This window comes from Canis lupus, chromosome 4 (assembly GCF_048164855.1).
Source record: "Canis lupus baileyi chromosome 4, mCanLup2.hap1, whole genome shotgun sequence".
In the NCBI taxonomy this organism is placed as follows: Eukaryota; Metazoa; Chordata; class Mammalia; order Carnivora; family Canidae; genus Canis; species Canis lupus.
This window is the reverse complement of record NC_132841.1, coordinates 22,802,729-22,821,143: the sequence shown is the minus strand read 5'-3', so window position 1 is coordinate 22,821,143 and position 18,415 is coordinate 22,802,729. Positions and strand designations below refer to the sequence as shown.

At 55.2% G+C, this 18,415-nt stretch overlaps 1 protein-coding gene across 3 annotated transcripts in view; it reads right to left on the bottom strand.

Annotated features, from left to right (window-relative positions):
• Positions 1–8,307, bottom strand: part of SLC29A3 (solute carrier family 29 member 3) — a 40,610-nt gene extending 32,303 nt beyond the window's left edge. Inside the window, exons 1-2 of one of the 3 annotated variants that reach the window (XM_072823481.1) lie at positions 8,193–8,307; positions 4,710–5,011 (exon numbers count right to left, since the gene is read on the bottom strand). In XM_072823481.1, coding sequence (XP_072679582.1) covers positions 4,710–5,009 — 300 coding nt within the window. In that variant the 5' untranslated portion in view covers positions 5,010–5,011; positions 8,193–8,307. Of the gene's footprint in view, positions 1–4,709; positions 5,012–6,323; positions 6,413–7,738; positions 7,911–8,192 lie in introns of those variants that run through there. The other 2 variants (XM_072823482.1, XM_072823483.1) reach the window with 2 other exon arrangements.
• Positions 8,308–18,415: the final 10,108 nt, after the last annotated feature.

The window sequence follows — 18,415 nt, the reverse complement described above, 5'->3', positions numbered from 1 at the left end:
GCTTGTGCCCTTGCCCCTCCTTCAGTTGCACCAGAACTAGGTGGGTGGTTGGGGTAGGTGGGTGGGCTTTAAAAGCTCCCCAGAGGATTCTAGTCTATCCGACCAGGGTAGGTGGAGAGGCCGGAGGGCATGAACAGGCTCGGCTCATCTCCAGACTGCTCCAGAGCCTCAGTTTCTCCATCAGGAAACTGGGGAGGACAGTACCGAACTCACCATGTTACCCTGCAGACAAAGATGGTAGGTCCAAAGGTGGGTAGGCATGGAGTTATGGCAGGGACGTAAAGTCAGCGGGTCATTGCCAAGACCTCTGATAATCTGTCTTCCAGTTTCCTCTTCTTCAAACTAGGTCATCCTGGTTCCTTTTAACCCTACCTCTCTGAATTGGGGTGTCTGCCCTTGTTTGTAAGGATGGCTTCCAAGGCATGCCTCCTCCTTTTTTGGAGGGTACTGAGGGATTGGGCCGGGACTAGGTGTTATAATGAGGGGATGTCCTTGGACGCCCCTGTGAACCAGGCCAGCCCAGGTCCCTTGCCTACAGCAGAAATCTCACTTCATGTCTATGCTAACCCACATGAAAGAATTGCTTTGGTGGTGGCCACTACGACCCCCAGATCTTCTTCTGCACCTTGCCCTCCCTATTTTGGACTGGGGTGATGGGGCTTTCTTCCCCAGCCATACAGTCACTAATGCAACAAATGTTTAGTGTTGCCATTTTGTGCTGGGCACTGTGCCAGCTGTGCTGAGGGCACAGGGATGTATGTAAGAGAGCTGCATGCCCTACCGCAGAGAGCTGAGTTTAGTGGTGGAGGCATGCCCATCTGTGAACTGGGTACTCTCATCATGGATAATAACACTCCCACTACATGGACCAATTTTGCAATCATCTGTCCATCTAAAGTCTCTGTGACATTCTCTACAGCCCTCGTTCACTATGTGACTTGAGGCAGCTTACTGAACCTCTCTGAGCCTGGCTTTTTGTCTAAGCCAACAGTTAATGAGAGGCGAGTTTAACACCCCCACCAGCACAGCAGGCACAGAGTTGGGCTTGGAAGACGGCGGCCGCTACGGCACGGCCCCACCTTTTTAGAGCAATTCTTCCCTGCTCATACTCTAGTTTTCTGGGCTCTGGGCCCAAAGGCCTGTGGTGGATTTATTCACAGTTCTTATTCCAGGGACTAGAGACAAGGGGGCAGGTGAGCACAGGACACCTTCTAAACCATCCCCAAAGCTGTCCTGGGCAGAAGGGGAGAAGCCTGGGATGGGAAGTGACCTTGAAAGTCACATCAACAGGAGGGGAAGGGGGGGTCTGTACCAACATTTCCGCTCAGCCCAACCCCCCAGCCAACAGTATCAGTCCCTGGGAAATAATAAAAGGAAAGTACAGGAAAAAACCAGCATCTAGACACACAGCTAATTGAGTTGCAGGTGGTGGCTAGAGACAAACGCACTTGACTCCTCCCCCTCCTTTCCCCAAAGTGGCCCTTAGGGGACAGAGCAGACCAGCCACCTCTTGCAGGGAAATCAAGAAGAGAGTGGGAAAGAACTGGGGAGGTGGGTGGCAGGCATGAGGAATTAGGCAAAGAAAAATGGCCTGCAAAATGCAGAAACACCTCAGCATGCTTGCTTCCCAGACCCGGCCCATGAATCGAGGGGTGACAGGTCTCTCATCTCTGATGCCAAGAGCCAGGAGCTCCGGGCAGCCGCAGGTACTACATCTGCACCTGCCAGCACTTGGAAAGAGGCAATAAAGCATCGTAGCAGGGCCTGGAATGCTAAGTGCCTGCAGCTGGGAAGGGGCCTGCCTTGCAGCGAGAGCAGTTCACCGCAGACGTCCTCCGTGCGATGCCCCACTCCTGGGCACCGGCCGGGGCTTCCTCTCCTGGCCTGAGCAGCCTGCTCCCGGAGGCCGAGGAGATGGACAGGGGAGGGGACAGGCCAGATGCACACTCGGCCCAGCCCTGGGGGCTGCCCTGGCCGGGTGCTGGCCCAGCAGGGATCTTCTGGACGAAGCCCAAGCGGGCTGGGTAATTTACCGAGGCTGGCAGAAGCTGGGATGCTTGAGTCACTGGTATATAAAAGTGGATCATAAAGCACCCCAGCTAAGCCAGACGTCTGGAAATACACCAGGGCCACATGCAGCTTGGAAGTGTGGGCCCCATCCCCCAAGTGATAATAATGATAATAATGTTTGTACAGCACTTACAGTGGCGGTGCCAGAACCTGTTCTCAGGGCTTTGTGTGCATATTAATTTACTTAATCCTTGAAGCAGCCCTAAGAAGCTGGTGGTAGTAGCATCCTCCTGCTCTATACCAGGAAAACGGGGCAGCACAGGCCGGAGAGCTAGGCACCAGCCAAGGCAGGATTTGAGCCCATGTGGTCTGCTTCCAGAAGCCATGTTCCAGCTCGTGTCTGTCCGACTCTGCTGGGCTCATCAGTCACCTTGGGGGGGGTGCGGTGGTACATGGTAGCCTGCAGCTCCTGACTCAGCTGGTCTGGGGTGGGGCCCGCATCATTAATAAGCTCCCAGGTGACGCCGGGTCCAGGGACCGGACCTTGAGTAGGAGGCTCAAAACTCCTAGACCACCCTCCTAAGTATGACACCTCTTGGCTGTGGAAATGGCTTTATGCCACACTGCTCTGGCCCTGGGGGCATCTACGAATCCCCAACGCAAACAGGTCTTGGCAGGGCATCAGAATCAAGGGGCTGGGGCCAGGGGAGGGGGCATGAGGTCCTAGAATACCCACATCCCCTCCTCACCTTAGCTTCATTCAATCAGAATCTCCGCAGTGGGGCTCAGATACAGATTAAAAAACAAAACAAAACAAAAACAAAAACAACTCCCTGTGCGATTTCAGTGTGTAGCTGTGTACAGTCCCTGAAACAGACAACAGGGCTGCTCCAGTCAGTGTGTCAGGTTTATCCCTACAACACTGGGGAAGGGTCTTTGGGGTTAGGTCAGGGATTTCAGATAAGGGGTGGTAAGCCACTGCCTGGGCCAGTTGAGGGGTATGGCTTGGGTCTGCTAGGGTTCTGTCTTCTTGTCCCCTGGAGGGGAGGGGCATGTTTTCAGAGACGCCCACACTTTCCCCATCCATGAGCGGACACCAGCCTACTTCAGCTGTGGACACTGAGGGTCCTGATAAAGATCAACCAAACCCTTGAGCCCTCCTCTCCACCAGGCCCTGACCTTGGCCTCCACCCTGTCTTCCACCTGCCCAGCCCAGTACTAGCAAGAATCCTGCTAAGTCAAGTTATCGAGAAGCCCTACCGCTACCCTCGTGATCTCCGACCACCCTCGCTCTCTGAGCAACTTCCTCATCCCCCAGCCCCAGTGTGCGTGCCCTTGGCCTGCCTTCAGACAAGAAACCCCCCTACCCTTGATGGTTTCTCTTTCTTCCATCCACTGAGCTCTCACCCTGCTCCGTGGCTATAAATCCCCACATGTCCTTGGAGTATCTGGAATTGAGCCCCATCTTGCTTCCTTATTGCAACAGTCTCGACTAAAGCCTGCCTTACGGTTTAACAAGTAGCAGAAGGATGTTCTTCCTTAAGGCTGCCCCCTTCTCCCCAGAAGGAAAAGTCACGCCCTGGAGTGAGCAGCCCCGGTGGCGGGAGGGGGCTTGGTGCCTTGGTGCCATGGCCGACCAAACACAATGCCACTCCTCAGGTTGGCATTTGAGGCCTGAGCAATGACTTCAGGGCCCAGGGAATGATCTCATACCTTATTCCTCTCTTCCATGTACCCCACATACAGGAAAAACCCGGTGCTTCACTGCCCCGCACACCCCTGAATGTCCTGCCATCCTGCCTCTGCTCAGGCTTTTCCTCCCACCTGGAAGTTCCTCTCCCTCTAGTCCACCTCTAGCCACCACCCCGCCCCCCAGTCTTCATTCCTCCCCCCTACTGCCCTGTCTTCCCCAACTGTACAACCTCCCATTTAGCTGTTCACGCAGTTCTCTGGGATCACGACCACATCTAAAGGCTACATTGTGCAGCCTCCTTTGCAGCTCCTGCGGTCACATGACTGAGTTCTGCCCAATGCCAGGTAAGCAGATGCCATGTGTGTTGCTTCTAGGAATGTTCTTATGCCTCTCCTTCTCCCCTTGCTGTGATGGTTGGAGCTCCAACAGCCATCTTGGACTGTGATGTGATCTTGAACATGGAAGCTACACATGGCAGAGCAATGAGGTACCTGACCACATGGAACATTGTACCAGCATTAAGCTGGCTCCTCCAGACTTGAACATGAGAGAAAAATTAACTTCCATCTTGTTTTACCACTGGTTTTTGGAATTTTCTGTAACAGCTGAAGTTATTGCTATTAGAGCCACCTTTTCAAATCCCTGGAGTCATGAGCTCTGGATTATCGGGTTCACCATACGACAGGGCCCAGAATCACCATTTGCATCTTCTGCCCAAGTTAATAGTAAGCAGGCTGAAGGCTGCAATCCTGCCTTACCCACTTCCATCTTCCCTGCCACATGAAGCATGAGGCTTCATCACACTCCACACAAAGCACATCTCAGGACTGAGGTCTTTCTACTGTGCTCCAAGACAACACACTGATTTGCATCCATATTCTCAGCATGGTGCCTCCCGGAATGGTACACCCAAGTACAGTTGCCCTTCACCCTGTCTAGGCCGCTTGCTCCCACCACCCTCTCCCACTCCCGGGGTCCCCGGCTCCCAGGACAAACAGGCCCTTACCAGGATGTCTGAACTTGTGGGTTCCTCCCCTGCGGCTGGGTTGGAGCAGTTGCTGAATTTGAATACCCAGTACTCCTTGGCAGTGATAAAGAAGTTCCATGGCAAGAGGCCGCCAATGCCCAAGCTGAAGAAGATGATGTAGGCACCATTGAAGCGGTCCTTGGGTCTCTGCAGGCTGGGTGGTGGGCGGTCCAGCAGCTTCTCGAGCAGTGCTTCCTGGTCAGCTCGGAGAGAGCTGCTTGCAGGTCTGTAGGTGGAATTTGAACTGTGACGGTAGTCATCCTCTGAGGCCATGGCCATTCCTGGAGCAGAGAGGAACACAGGCAGGGCAGGTGGTCAGAAGCTTAGGCTGGGCACGGCTGGGGACTCACCCATCCTACAAAGCTGACTGTGCCCTCATCCTGGGTCATTAAAGCATGGTTAGAGAGCTTCAGGTTTAAGGATTAGGGAGAAAGACAAGATACCAACTGTAAGTGACCAAAGGATCACCCCTGTCCCTGTGGAGGGCAACACAGGTTGCAAACAAGTTGTGGGCTGGCCAGGTATAAGGCAATGTGGCACAGTGGGACCTACGGCAATGGATCCAAAAGGGTAAACCTGATCTCACGGCATTCAAATTTTTGTGTAGTCATAAAAAAAGGAATTAGGATCCTTGATTGGCAAAGAATGTTCTCCAAACTCTTTTCAACTTTACATGAGAAAAAGTAAGAAGCAGGCAAGTGCACAGAACATGTTACTATTTGCACAAAAAAGCAGGACAGGGCTGGGTTGGGTGGCGAAAATACCCTCTGAAAGGACACACAAGATATTTCAAAGAGTGGTTGCCCCTGGGGCAAGAGGCTGGGTTCCAGGGGGAGGGAGGGGTCTTCACTGCCTACTCTTTGTGCCTTTTGAATTCTGAACTATGTGAAGGTATTATGCGCTCAGAAATAAAACCACAAATAAAAATAAAGGCATTCAAATTAAACAACAAAAACACCTAACACCATGGTGTCTAGAGCCGCCTTCAGAAGCCAGTTTGAGAGATCTAATAGTCCACTCCCTCATTTAATTTCTGGGAAACAAAGGTCCAAAGAGCAGAAGGCCGCAAGCCTGGGTCTGCAGCTCCTGTCGGGGTCCCCACCTCAGTCCCTCACATCCCACCAGGAGACAGCCACTCCCAATCTGTGACAGCACCTAAAACTATCTGAAATTTCTGGGTTGCTAGGAACTACTGCCTACATGACCTTGGGCAAGTCACCATGCTCCTGAGCCTTGATTTCCCCATCTGTAAACCTAGGGAGGCCTTTTTACAATGATTATGTAACTGCAGCTGGCTGGCAGTGCCTGGCCCATGGTAGCAGCGGCTGCACGAACGTCAGCATCTTCCCCGCCATCCTGGGCTCGTCACCTGGCTGGCTGGCTGCTGAATTTGGCTGCAAAGTAGCATGCCTGCTTCCGCGCTCTATATATCACCTAGGACATGGCAGCGGCTTGATAAATGGGCAGGACTTCCGCAGAGCTGAGGATGGGACACTGGAGTCTCTCCTGCTTCCCTGCCCCTCACCCCTCTCCCCCAATACATCAAGAAATCAATGTGGCTCAGCTCCCATAGGAGGCTGAGCCTTAACTCACAGCATCAAGCCAGGCAGAGCCGGACCCCTTTTCTCTGGGGAGATGGGAACACCCTGTCACACAGGCACAGAGCCCTCTCTGTTATCTCAGGAGAGCCTGGCGACATTCCTTGGAATTAAGCAGGACAAGAATTAGTGCCTCCTTTTTTCAGAGGCAAAGAATGAAGCCTTGAAGGCACCTGATTTGCCCCACATTCAAACAGTAAGAATTCCCAATAGCTAAAATGAAATCCAGTGCTCACGCAACGCCAAGGTCTGCGCCTCACACTTGAGCCTGACAACCGCATCACGTGATAGGGAGTACTCTAAGACTCATTTCACAGGTGACGAGTGAGGCTCAGAAAGGTTCAGTCATTGGGCCAAGGTCACACAGCTACTGAATGGTAAGGACGAGGTGACACAGCCAAGCAGTCTGAGGCCCATGCAGGAGAGGAGGCTGGCTGGCAATGTGAACCCATGTCCACTGGCTCCAAGTACAGATCTCCTTCTAGAAGGCGTCACAGACAACGAGCTAAGAGCAGAGGGGAAGAGGATGCAGAGCAACCCTCACCAATGTTTGCTGAATGAACAGACTCTGGGTGGTTAGGATAGTCTCTCCTATGGGGGCAGCATGTACCCTGGAGTGGGCAGGCAAGAGGCTGCCAGACGCCCAAGCATCCAAGCCGGATGCACCTTCCCTGGCTGAGCAAGAGCTCTTTCCCAGCCCTGTTCCAGGGGAAGCCCAGCACTAACAAACTAACCAGTGTGGGCATACAGGCAACATGCCTGTGCAGGTGCGCGCGCGCACACACACACACACACACACACACAATTTCTCAATTAGTGTTTAAAAATGTAAAAATTATGACCCATGTAGGACAAGAGACAAAGGACCAGTGGTTCTTTCCAGATGCTCCAGCTACTGGGGTGGGTGCAGGGGCCCACGGCGCGGTCACTCTGGCCCACTCTCATCTCCAAGTATCTATTTGTCCAGGACCATTCAGCCTTGACTGAGCTTCTGAAGAAGGAGCCAGAAATTTTCTCTGACCCGGGTCACAGGCCAGGGCATTGGAGTGAGCAAAGTCTTATTACTCTTTATAAAAGCTGGCTGCTGGCTTTTGGATTAAAAAGAAAGAAAGAAAGCAAGCTAAGGAAGAGGCCTGGTGTCGGCACCGGCTGGCTGTGGCCCACTGCATACTCCTCCGTCACCTGCAGGACTTGGCCAGGCTCGGCTCTGCTCCCTTCCTGGGTGACTGGGGGGAAGGGGCAGCGCCTGCGGAAAGAAGCAGAAGTGTGGGGCACCAGGGCTGGTGCAGACCCCCATCTGGAGCTGGGGGCTGGTTCCAGGAGGTTTCTGACTCTGGCTTAGTCCATCTCCGCACTGTGCCTCCATTTCCTCATCTGTGAAATGGGGGTAGGGGAGCTGGTGATGCTAACCTGTGGGAAAGCGCTGCTGGGGACACAGGGTACCACCCGGACAGAATGGGCTCTGGGGTTGTGGGCACCCCCAGCCTCAGACTGCCGCAGTCCGAACTAAGAGTCACCAGCTTCTGGGTACTTTGGGCTGACTCACGGTACCCAGGCCCCCCGCGACCCCGCGGTCAGGTCCCGCGCCAGGAAATCCATGAGGAGGGGCAGGAGGCGGGGAGAGAATCAGGGGCAGAAAGGGCAGAGCGACCCAGAAGGGGGAAGACTGGGGCGGGGGGAGGAAGAGGGGGGACGACGGGGAGGGACTGGGCCAGAGGCACCGCCGTCCAGGGGCTGGGATGCCCGGGGAGGGCGCCGGGTGGGGGGGGGGCGCCCCGGGGGCGGGGGGGAGGGGGGCGCCGAGGCGCGCGAGCCCGGGGCGCGGCCGGGGCCTGAAGAGCGGCCGGGTCAGGCCCGCACTTACTGTCGCCGCCGCCGCCGCCGCCTCCCCGGCCGCCCGGCCACCGCGAGTCGGGGCTCCGAGGGGCCGCAGGCCGAGCTCCGCCTCCCGGCCCCGCCCAGGGCCGCCGCCGCCCGCGCTTCCCGGTTCGCACGCCCTTCCCGGGCCGAGCCCCGCGCGCACGCGCCCCGCCCCCGGCCCCGCCCCCGGCCCCGCCCCGGCCCCGCCCTCGGCCCCGCCCCCGCCCCGCGCGCACGCGCCCCGCCCCCGGCCCCGCCCCCGGCCCCGCCCCCGCCCCCGCCCCGCGTGCACGTGCCCCCACCCCCGGCCCCGCCCCCGCCCTCAGCCACCCAGCCCTGCGCGCAGTTTCGGGGCTGCCCTGGGCCGGGCCAGCGTCGGGAGCCCTTTCCTTGTCACCGCCTTCCGGAGGCTCACTGGCTGGGGCAGAGGGGGCGCTGGGCCCGGGGCGCCCCGGGTCCTCAGGACATCCCGCCAGGCCCCCCGCCCGCCCCCAGACAGTCCTCTGAATGGCAGGCCAAGGGGCCACCCTTATCCGACCCTCTGGCTCTCTCTGCCACGCCCCTTACACCCACCGTCTCCCTCTGCCCCTCCCCGCCTCAGGGGCAGGGGTGCAGCATGCCCCTTTCTTTCTTTTCTTCTTCTTCTTTTTCTTTTCTTTCTTTTTTTTTTTTTTGGTATTTTTTTTTATTGGAGTTTGATTTGCCAACATATAGTATGACACCCAGTGCAGATGCCCCTTTCACAGCGGGAGGCGCTGGGCTTAGGGAACCGGGGGAGCTGGGGTGCCCAGGCCGGCCTGCGCAGCCCTCACCGTGGTGCTCTTGGGGCAGGGGCTTCCTTCCTTGGACAGACCTACCGTGTGCCCGGCCCTGCAGTGAGGACCTGTGATGTCCTGCTATGAGAAATACATACCTGGGAAGCACCTGGCTGGCTCAGATGGTGAAGGGGGGGACTCTTGGGTTAGAGTCAGGTGTGATCTCAGAGTCCTGGGGCCCAACCGGGCACCAGCCTCTGCACTCAGCGGAGAGTCTACTTGAGATTCTTGGCCCCTCCTCTCCCTCTGCTTCCCGCCCCCCCTTCCCACACACTCTCTCTCTCCAAAATAATTGAAAAATCTCTATGTAAGTGTTAAAGAAAGAAAAGCACAGGCCCCAAATAGTCATTCAGACTGAATTCCCAAACCCCAGCGTACTACCCACACTAAATGCAGTTTCAACTTCCCCCAGAAATGTGGCCTTACCTGGTCAGTCAGGAAATAATTCTTTCCAGCAGCACCAATGAATTTGTCTCCTGGGGTCCTCTCCATCCCATCCCACCCCTGATAAAAGATAAGACAATCCATATGATAAGATATCTTGCTTTTCCCCTAACAAACAACCTCCTCTGAACAATCCTCTCCCCCTCCTTTTTTTTTTTTTTTTTTTTGCTAAAAACTTTCTTGCCTCCATCCTCCATCTACAACTTTCCATTTTGTACAGTGCCTTGGAGTGTACCTCTCTAATGGCTAGATGGGGTGCTGTCTGGTCCGTGAATCATTTAATAAAGTCAGTTAGATCCTCAAATTCACTTGGTTGAATTTTGTTATTTAATACTGCTCTGTGTCCAATTCCTGACATGAGAGCTTTTAAAACTCTTGGGATTTTCTGGGTAGTAGGGGTGATAAAACAAGCCCCTCTCCACCACTCCAGGGTTTATACAATTCAGGAGACTCTTGCTAGGCCCCTGCGTAGCTTCTGGATGGGGGCGGATTGTGCCAGAGGAAGCAGCCACAGGATTACAGGTTGGGAGTTTCAGCACCACACCACCCCGCTGGGGACAAGAGGGCCTGGAGACTGACTTAATCACAACGACCACCGAGTTAATTAATCATGCCTATGTGCCTCTGTAGAAACCTGTAAATGATAGGGTTCAGAGAGCTTCGGAGTTGTTGAACACATCCACTTGCTGTGAGGGTGGTGCACCTCAACTCCACGGGGAATGAAGCCCCTTTGCTTGGGACCTTGGACCCTGTTCATCTGTATCCTTTATAATAAACTGATACCAAGTTAAGTGTTTCCCTGAGTTCTGTAAGCCATTCTAGCAAATTATTAAAACTGGAGATGGGTATTGTTCCTACAGGTTCCTACAACCCCCCACCTCATAGTCAAGTTGGACAAACGGGATACCCTAGACACCCTATACTTGTGACTGGTGTCTGAAGTGGGGACAATCTTTTTTTTTTTTTTTAAGATTTTATTTATTTCTTCATGAGAGACACAGAGAGAGGCAGAGACACAGGCAGAGGGTGAAGCAGGCTCCCTCCAGGGAGCCCGATGCAGGACTAGATCCCAAGACCCTGGGATCATGCCCTGAGCCAAAGGCTCACCACTGAGCCACCTAGGTGCCCCTGAGTGGGGACAGTCTTCTGGGATGCCAGCTGCAGGTAGTGAGTGTCAGAAGTGACCTGACCTGTAGGAGCCTGGAAGAACTAGTTGTTGTTGGAGGTGGCGGGGGGGGGGGGGGGGGTGTGTGTGGCAGCGGGAAGCTCATACATTTGGTGTCAGAAACGTTGAGAGTGAAAATTGTGCAGAGGCCCAAAGGTAGGAAGGGCTGGGGTCTTGTTTTGGAGGAGATTATACCCTCCTGGGTGAGGCAGAAAATACGGAGGACATTGGAAACTCTTGCAGGGGTGTGCACAGTGTGGTGGGGGCATTGGTGGGCAGGTGATGGAGGTCAGCAAACTGGGCACCTGGCCACCCTCACTGTGGCCTCCCATCCTTGTTAGCCCTATTCACAGGGCGCAAGTCCAAGGCTGGTAAAAGTAAGTAGCTGGCCCAAGGTCACAGGATGGTGGAGCCTGTATCTGCCCCCCGACGTCTGACTTGAAAGGTGTTACCTGCTTTTGCTCCACCACATGCCCCTCCTAAGGGCCTGGAGGTGGGTAGGGTAAGAACTAGGCTGGAGGGGAAAGGGTGGGGGGTGTCCCGATCTGGTGGAGGCCAGGTGGTAAAAGAACTCATCTGAGGCAGAACAAAGGAGATAGAAGTTTATTGACTATACTGCAAGGGAGCAGTGGGCAGGAGAGCTAAGGAGAGACTGTCTGCTAGAAGGCGGGAAGCTGGGGGGCTGCATAAGGGGGACAGTGAGGAGGTTTGGCAAACGTATGGAATTTTGCTTTTTTTGGTAACTGTGCCCTGTTTTAAGCAGCCCATTGGTCAACTAGGGCCTGTGGCTATTTCCAGGTGGGTCACCTGTTTGCAGGGATCACTGGGGGCCCTTCTACCCCACACATGTTACCATTGCTCAAGCCTGTGAGTGGCCTCTACAAAGGGTTTCTCAGGAGAGGTGACATTGGAGCAGAATCTTCGGTATGCCTGTGACTCGTGGAGGACAGCAGAGAGGACCTTCCAGAAGGAGCAGAAGGCTGAAGCAAAGGCAGAGGGAAGAGTGCTGACCTGTCGGTGGAGGGAGGGATGCAAGGCTCTGAGAAAGGGCAGGGACAGGAGTGGCCCTGAGAGCTGGACCGGGAGTGTGGACATCACCCTGCAGGCAACAGCATTCCATTCCATGGAACAGCATTCCTTAAGGGTTTGCAGGAGAGGGGAACAGGGCCCACCGGGGTAGAGGGGCGACTGTGATGATCGCTGATCGTAGGCAGAGCAATGGGTGGGGCCCCTTGGCTTCAATATCTGACTGATTCGTCCAGCCTAAGAAAACAGGTCCACCTTTTTTTTTTTTTAGATTTTTATTTATTTATTCATGAGAGACACACAGAGAGAGGCAGAGACACAGGCAGAAGGAGAAGCAGGCTCCCCACAGGGAGCCTGATGCAGGACTCGATCCCAGGACCCCAGGATCACGCCACTGAGCCACCCAGGCGTCCCAACATATCCACCTTTGCAAGGTTTTAATTTGGTATCTTCCCCCTTCTGGGCCTTGAACCATCCTGGCTCCAGCCCTGCCTCCCTAAGCCAACCGAGTCCGCACACTTTGTAGCACCCAGCCCAGGACACGTGGGCCTTACCCGAAAGGAGGGGAAGGCATGGGCAGGAGGGAGCTGTGGGGGGCTTTGGGACACTGTCTTGGAGGATTTGGAGGGCCTGTGTGGTTGTTGGGGGGAAGGGAGACTTGCCTTGAATCTGCGCTTGCTCAGCAGGCTGGATGTTCCATGTACAGATCGGGACAAACAGCCAGATTCCCCCGAGATGCTCCTATCCTATGCACTAAGTACAGCTGACAAAACAGCCACTGTCCACAGTGAAATCACAAAAAACCCCAAAGGGCTGAAGACCTCCCCAGATGCTGTCCCTGATTGGGGTGGGGGGGCGGTGGGAGTCCCTCGTGCTGTGCTTGGCCTCCCAGGGCTGGGTGGATGTTTTTAGGAGATCCAGAACTTAACTTGGAGCAATTCTAGCACAGAGTAGGTGGCCAGTGAGCTGTCCTGATGCCTGGCCAAGAAGGGTGGTCTTCACGGAGCTCTGCTCTGGCTGCCCCCCACCTCTCTCCTGCAGAGACCCCCTACTGGAGTCCCATGTACAACACCATGAGATAGGGACACTAGTTGGCCTCATTTTGCATCTGAGGACCCAGGGATACAGAGAGTGTCTTGTTCAGAGTCACACAGCTGCTAAGTGGCAGAGCCAAGACTCAACACCTCCAGAGCCCGGTCAGGGACATCATCAAAGGGGGTGGTCACACCAGCTCCCGGTCTTATGCTAAAGCCTGCTGACCTGTAGGCGGATAAGCAACTGGAAGAACCTGCATATTCACACAGCGGGGTGGGTGCTGAGGCCTCCAGGCACGGGGTTGGCAGGCCATCTTGCGACCGTGCCCTGCCACTGCAGTGCGTGCAGGAGGCCGTGCTTCCTGCCCCCTGGGCCTTACTGGGCCCCCAAGCAGGGTGCATGGATCCTGGGCGACAGGGGAACTGCCGAGCTTAATTCTCTGCTCTCATATCACCGGTTCAAACCCGCCCTCTGACTCTAACTACCTCTCCTCTGTGTCCCAAGGCTCCCTCAACCCTAACCCCCTTTTTAAAGATTTTTATTTATTTATTCATGAGAGACAGGTAGAGGGAGAAGCAGGCTCCCTGCAGGGAACCTGATGTGGGACTCGATCCCAGGACCTCGGGATCATGACCTGAGCCCAAGGAGACGCTCAACCCTGAGCCACCCACGTGTCTCCCATGGCTCCCTTTGGGAGAATTCAGGGCCTCCTGGAGATTCCAGCCCTTGGCCCCTCGGTCTCCCCTCCATGCATGGGGTACCTTTCCCTCCACCCTGAGTCAGCTTAGATCCCATGGCCCATGGCTGCAGGAGCATCTTGGCAACGCCCCGAACTCCCATGTCGCTTGTCTCCTAGTAGCACCACTGGCCAACCCTGGATGTGTCCACCTACATCTGAGTAGACTGAGCCTTGATGGAGAAAGTCCCCAGTCCCCAGCTGGCAAGAGGCTCCACTTGGAATTCATGGTTACCAACCTGAGATGGACTGCAGCAGTCCTGCGACATGTCTTAGTTCCTGCTTCCTCCTCCAGTCGCCTCACACCCCTAAACACACCCCCTCCTGAGACGGTCTTGCCTCCTGCCTCCTGCTTGATGAAGACAGCAGAAGCCACCAGGGAGGAAGGTCCTCACTTCTCAACGCGAAATCCACCCCATCAGCTTTGGGTCCTCTCTCTCCGGTTACAACAGGGCAGCTGTCCCCCTCCATGGGAAGGGGACGGGGTGGGATCTGGAGCCAGAAGGGGATCAGACCCAGCCCCCAGGCTCAGCACCTCCCGGTTGTTGGGGGCTCTCTGCCTCCCCCATCCTGTGAGCTCGACCCACTGTAGCTCCCCTGTGGGAGTCGAAGGGACAGAGGCAGGCCGCCTGGAGGCAGAGGGAGCACAAAAGGGCAGGTGGGTGCTGAGCTGGGCCACAGGAGGACCTGGAAGCCTCAGGACGGAGGAGGAGCGGCTCCAGGCTGGAGCATGAGAGCTGTTCCCAAATCTTTGAAAAGCTGTCAGGGAGTGTAAGACTTAGACATACTCCTATGGATTGCTGAGGGTAAAATTAGCCCCTACAGTGAAAATAAGTAAGCATCCAATAAATGCCATTTATTATTATTCTTTTAGTAAGTAGTGTGTTCACCATCTCTGGAGGTAGTCAAGTGGAGTCTGGACAAGCCCCCATCTGGGCTACGGTGGAGGGAATTCTGGTCTCAGGTGAAATGGAGGAGGAGATGATGGCCAGGGACCCCCCACCTCTGCTGTCTTAAAGGTCAGCAAAGTGGATCCCGGTGAAGCCCTGCAGTTCTCAGGGACAGCCTCTGCCCACTGTAACCCCCTTGGGTAATCATGATATTTACTGGTCTGAACATTGGGCATCTGTCCCTGGGGACCTGGTGGTAGGGGAATTGTAGGCACCCCAGGGCCTGGCAGCTAAGCCCTGCCCTGGGGTTCGTCAGGCAGTGCGGAAGCTCCTGGGAAGAGGGCCAGCTGAGGCCACCATCCCACAGAGGGATGCAGGAGGGGTGCCGAGGCAGGGGGCCTCTGGGCAGTCTGTAGCGAGGGCCAGGGGCTCAGAACTGTCCCAGCCAGCACACCCCTGAGCCAAAGCAGCTCTGAGCCTGACCCTCCCCTGCTTCAACGCTTTTCTAAAGCCCACCACTGCCCAGCAGATCCCGAACTGGGTGGGTCTCGTTTGACCTACATGGTGTTTGAAAACTAGGGCCAACAATTAGCCAAATGGAACAATCTCACATACTAATCCTAATCCTGTTTTCTGTTTTCTAAAAGCAGAAGGGTAGAGCAGTCCTGGGCACTCACTCCTGCCCGGCAACCATGAATCTGAGCCAGGAGAAGGCGAGGGCCTTCCCCTCCAGGGGGCTGTGTGGCCTCCAGTGAGCTACAGTCTCCACTACTCCCTGTCGCTCCCTAGCGTGCTGAGGCCAAGCGTGAGAGGCCATTTATCCTCCTGTTTCACTCAAGTAGAGATCCACGCTGCTAACGAAAGTGGGAAGCAGGCAATATGCTAAGAAGGTCTTATGTTCCAAGAACCCGCCAAGAGGACACGTTTCTCTGTGAAGTGTTGATACGGCTGCTTCTCTTATTCATATAAGGAGCAGCCTGGATCCTAGAGATACTTGCTTTTGACCCATGCCTACCGACAAAGCCCTGAGGCTGACTCCAATGTCGAGGAACAGATCTGCGTGAGCCAGGAGTGGGTGGCTTATGGCAGTTGGGTCAGCATGGCCCCTCTCTCCCTCCCACACTCCCAACCCGATCCTTCAATCCCTCTGCAATGAGCTTTCTCAGAGCCATACCTATGGCCATGCAGTTCCTGCTACCTGGTGGTTCCTTAGACCCCACCCTCTACCTTGATCCCCACCTGTCTAGACACCACTAGCTTCCAAGGTAAGACCCAAGGCGGGCCAGCCGGAATGACCCCCACCCCATCTCCTTGCTTGTACCATGTGGGTACCCATCCCAGGCTGGCTGCTGCTCAGTCCCCGTGTACTATGGGAACTCACTTTTTGCTCCGCAGTGAGCTGCTAGAGAGCTGTGTCCAGGTGTGATTTATCGCCCAGCACCCCTTGTGCTGTGCCCATCTGTGGATTAGATCAATAAATGTTGGTTGAATGTCCAGGTATCTTAGGCCCTCTCCTTGGGGAAGCTTTTCTAGGCCGAGGAGCTGGGATGGATAGATTCAAGCTACTTGCAGTGAGGCCTGGGCTGGGTCAGGCCCTCACGGCTGCTGGAACAGCACAGACTCACGGGTGCCCCCTCCCTGGGATTACCCCCATCTCCTGGGTCACGGTCACTGAGAGGTTGCCAGCCCCCACTCCCACAAGCAGACACACCCAGAGAGGGCCCCGAGGCCATTTCAGTACCTGCGGCAGGCAGCAGCCTTGACATCTGGCCTATTACCTGCTAAGGGGCGTCAATCAGTGTGTTCTCTTAGAAAGAAGTTTCAGAAAAGAAATTGCTGCAAACTTTCGCCTAAAAGCATCTCCCCCAAAATGCATACTTGAGAAGCTCTGGCTCAGGGAAAGTAACCACACTGTTCTAAAATATCACTGTCCCGGGGCGCCTGGGTCGCTCAGTCAGTCGGGCATCTGCCTTTGGCTCAGGTCGTGATCTCGGGCTCCCTGCTCAGCAGGGAGTCTGCTTCTCCCTCTCTCTCTCCCCCTCTTCCTGCTCATGCTCTTAAATAAATAAATAAATAAATAAATAAATAAATAAATAAAATCTTTAAACTATCACTGTTCCAGAAAGCCCTTCTCCACCCCCAGCTTGGTCAGCGGCCTCTCTGAGCTCCCATGGCCCCCTTGTCCCCTGGCTTCTATCTCTGGCTTAGGCCATGGGCTCGGAGGGCAGCGTGTGCCACCCCTCCCCTGTGCCCCAGAGTGATCGACAGACACAGTGTGCTGGGTGAGCCGTGGAGCCACACTCTGTGCCCCGCCAGCTTGTGTTTGGAAAAGTCAGGACTGGGGGGCTCCAAATCTCGAGCTCCTCCTGTCCCTGGAGTGTTGAAGGCAGGGCAGGGATTGTGGTTGAGGACAGCCACCCAATTTTCCAGGACCCAGTGCTAAGAAGGCTGGGCTCCCGGTGTGGGATGCCTGTGCCCAGTGCAGAGTGATGGGTTGGCTGGCAGCCCTTGCCTGGTGGTGCTGAGGGAGGAGGCCTGGAGGGAGGAAGGAGTTGAGAGAGGTTGGCGGAGGCTGTGAAGGGAAGGGGTGTGGAGGGCAGGCAGCCGCAGCCCCCAGTGGCCTATGCCAGGCACTCCATGGGCTTTAGTTAAACAGGAGGCTGGAGTTCCGAGATGAATGGGTTGAGCCTTAGCAACCCAAATGAGATAGAGACCGTCTTAATGACAGCGGTGTGTGGGGGGGAGTTAGGGACTTCCATGGGGACATCATTAAGGGAGCCTGTTATCCTGTGGGAAACACAACGTCGGCAAAATGAATTTCCGAGCAGTTATTGGAAAAATAAAACTATTTCATGTTTGTACCTCAAGGGGTTGAGACTCTTGGATCAGATCCATTATATTTAAATATTTACATGTACAAATATATGTTTGTATTTGCATAGATCTTCCTGAGAGGATATATAAAAAAAATGAACCAATTGCCTCGGGGAGGGGGGGTGGGTGGATTGGGGATATGGAGGGAGCCGGGGAGGGGATGGTGAGACAGAAGGAGGGGCCTCTACTTCTCACCTATTCTTTTGTTCCTTACAATTTATTATTATTATTATTATTTTTAGCCACAGGCATGTATCATGTCTTGAACTAAAATGGGTGAGGGTTTGGACAAATTTGCTAAACGGAACTGGATGAAGTCTTCCTGTGTGTGATCTCAAGCCCTAGGCTGGGGTTGGAATGGGTTTTCTTATGGCCCCTAGTGGTGGAGGGGGCCAGCTGGTGCCCGACTCACACCCAGCAACCCCTTCCTGGGCAGCAGCTGGTGGCCTGAAGTCCACTGGCTGTGCCAGCTTCGTCACCTCACTGCCCTGCTCTATCTAGGGCACCTCCTTCGGAAGCCACTTGGCTATAGGGTCAGAACCAGCTCATTTACTGCTGGCTTCTGGTTTTTCCTGTCACCCCTGGGTCTGTGATAGAGGAAGGCCCACCAGGTGGAGCTGTCACACCCCTACCTAGAAGCAGGACCCTCAAATTATAGAACTACACCAGTCAGAGGGAACTTACAGACCAGCATATCCAAGGCCCACATTTCATGGATAGGGAAACTGAGGCCCAGGGAGCAGTGACCTGCACAGCATCAGAACTAGAACCTAGGTCCCTGTGCCCTAGGCCAGAATTCTTTGCACCCAACAAGGGGCAGGTGGCAAGGAGAGGCCCTTCTGCTTAGGTAGTGGGCAGAGGGTAGGGGGTTTAAATGGGCTTCCTTGATTCCTGGGGGGACACTAGACAATCTGCCTGTGTGCAGGGGCTGCTTGTAGGAAATAACCGTCCCACACCTGACTCTGCCCCCTCCTTCCCTACACTGCTGCCTCATCTCAGGCTGTACCTCCCTTCCCTTCCTACACACACCCCCAGGGACAAATGTGAATGCTCCAGGTACCCTGGGTCTCCAGGGAATGATGACCATCTCAGGGGTGGGTCTGTGTGCCTGCATGAGCAAGTGGGCATTGACCGTCCTGCCTGCCCCACTGGGCCACAAGCTCCCAGAGGACCTAGCCCACATGTGCTCCCTACCCCTCGTGGGACAGCCAGGCGACACCTGGCACACATCCCAGGGCCACA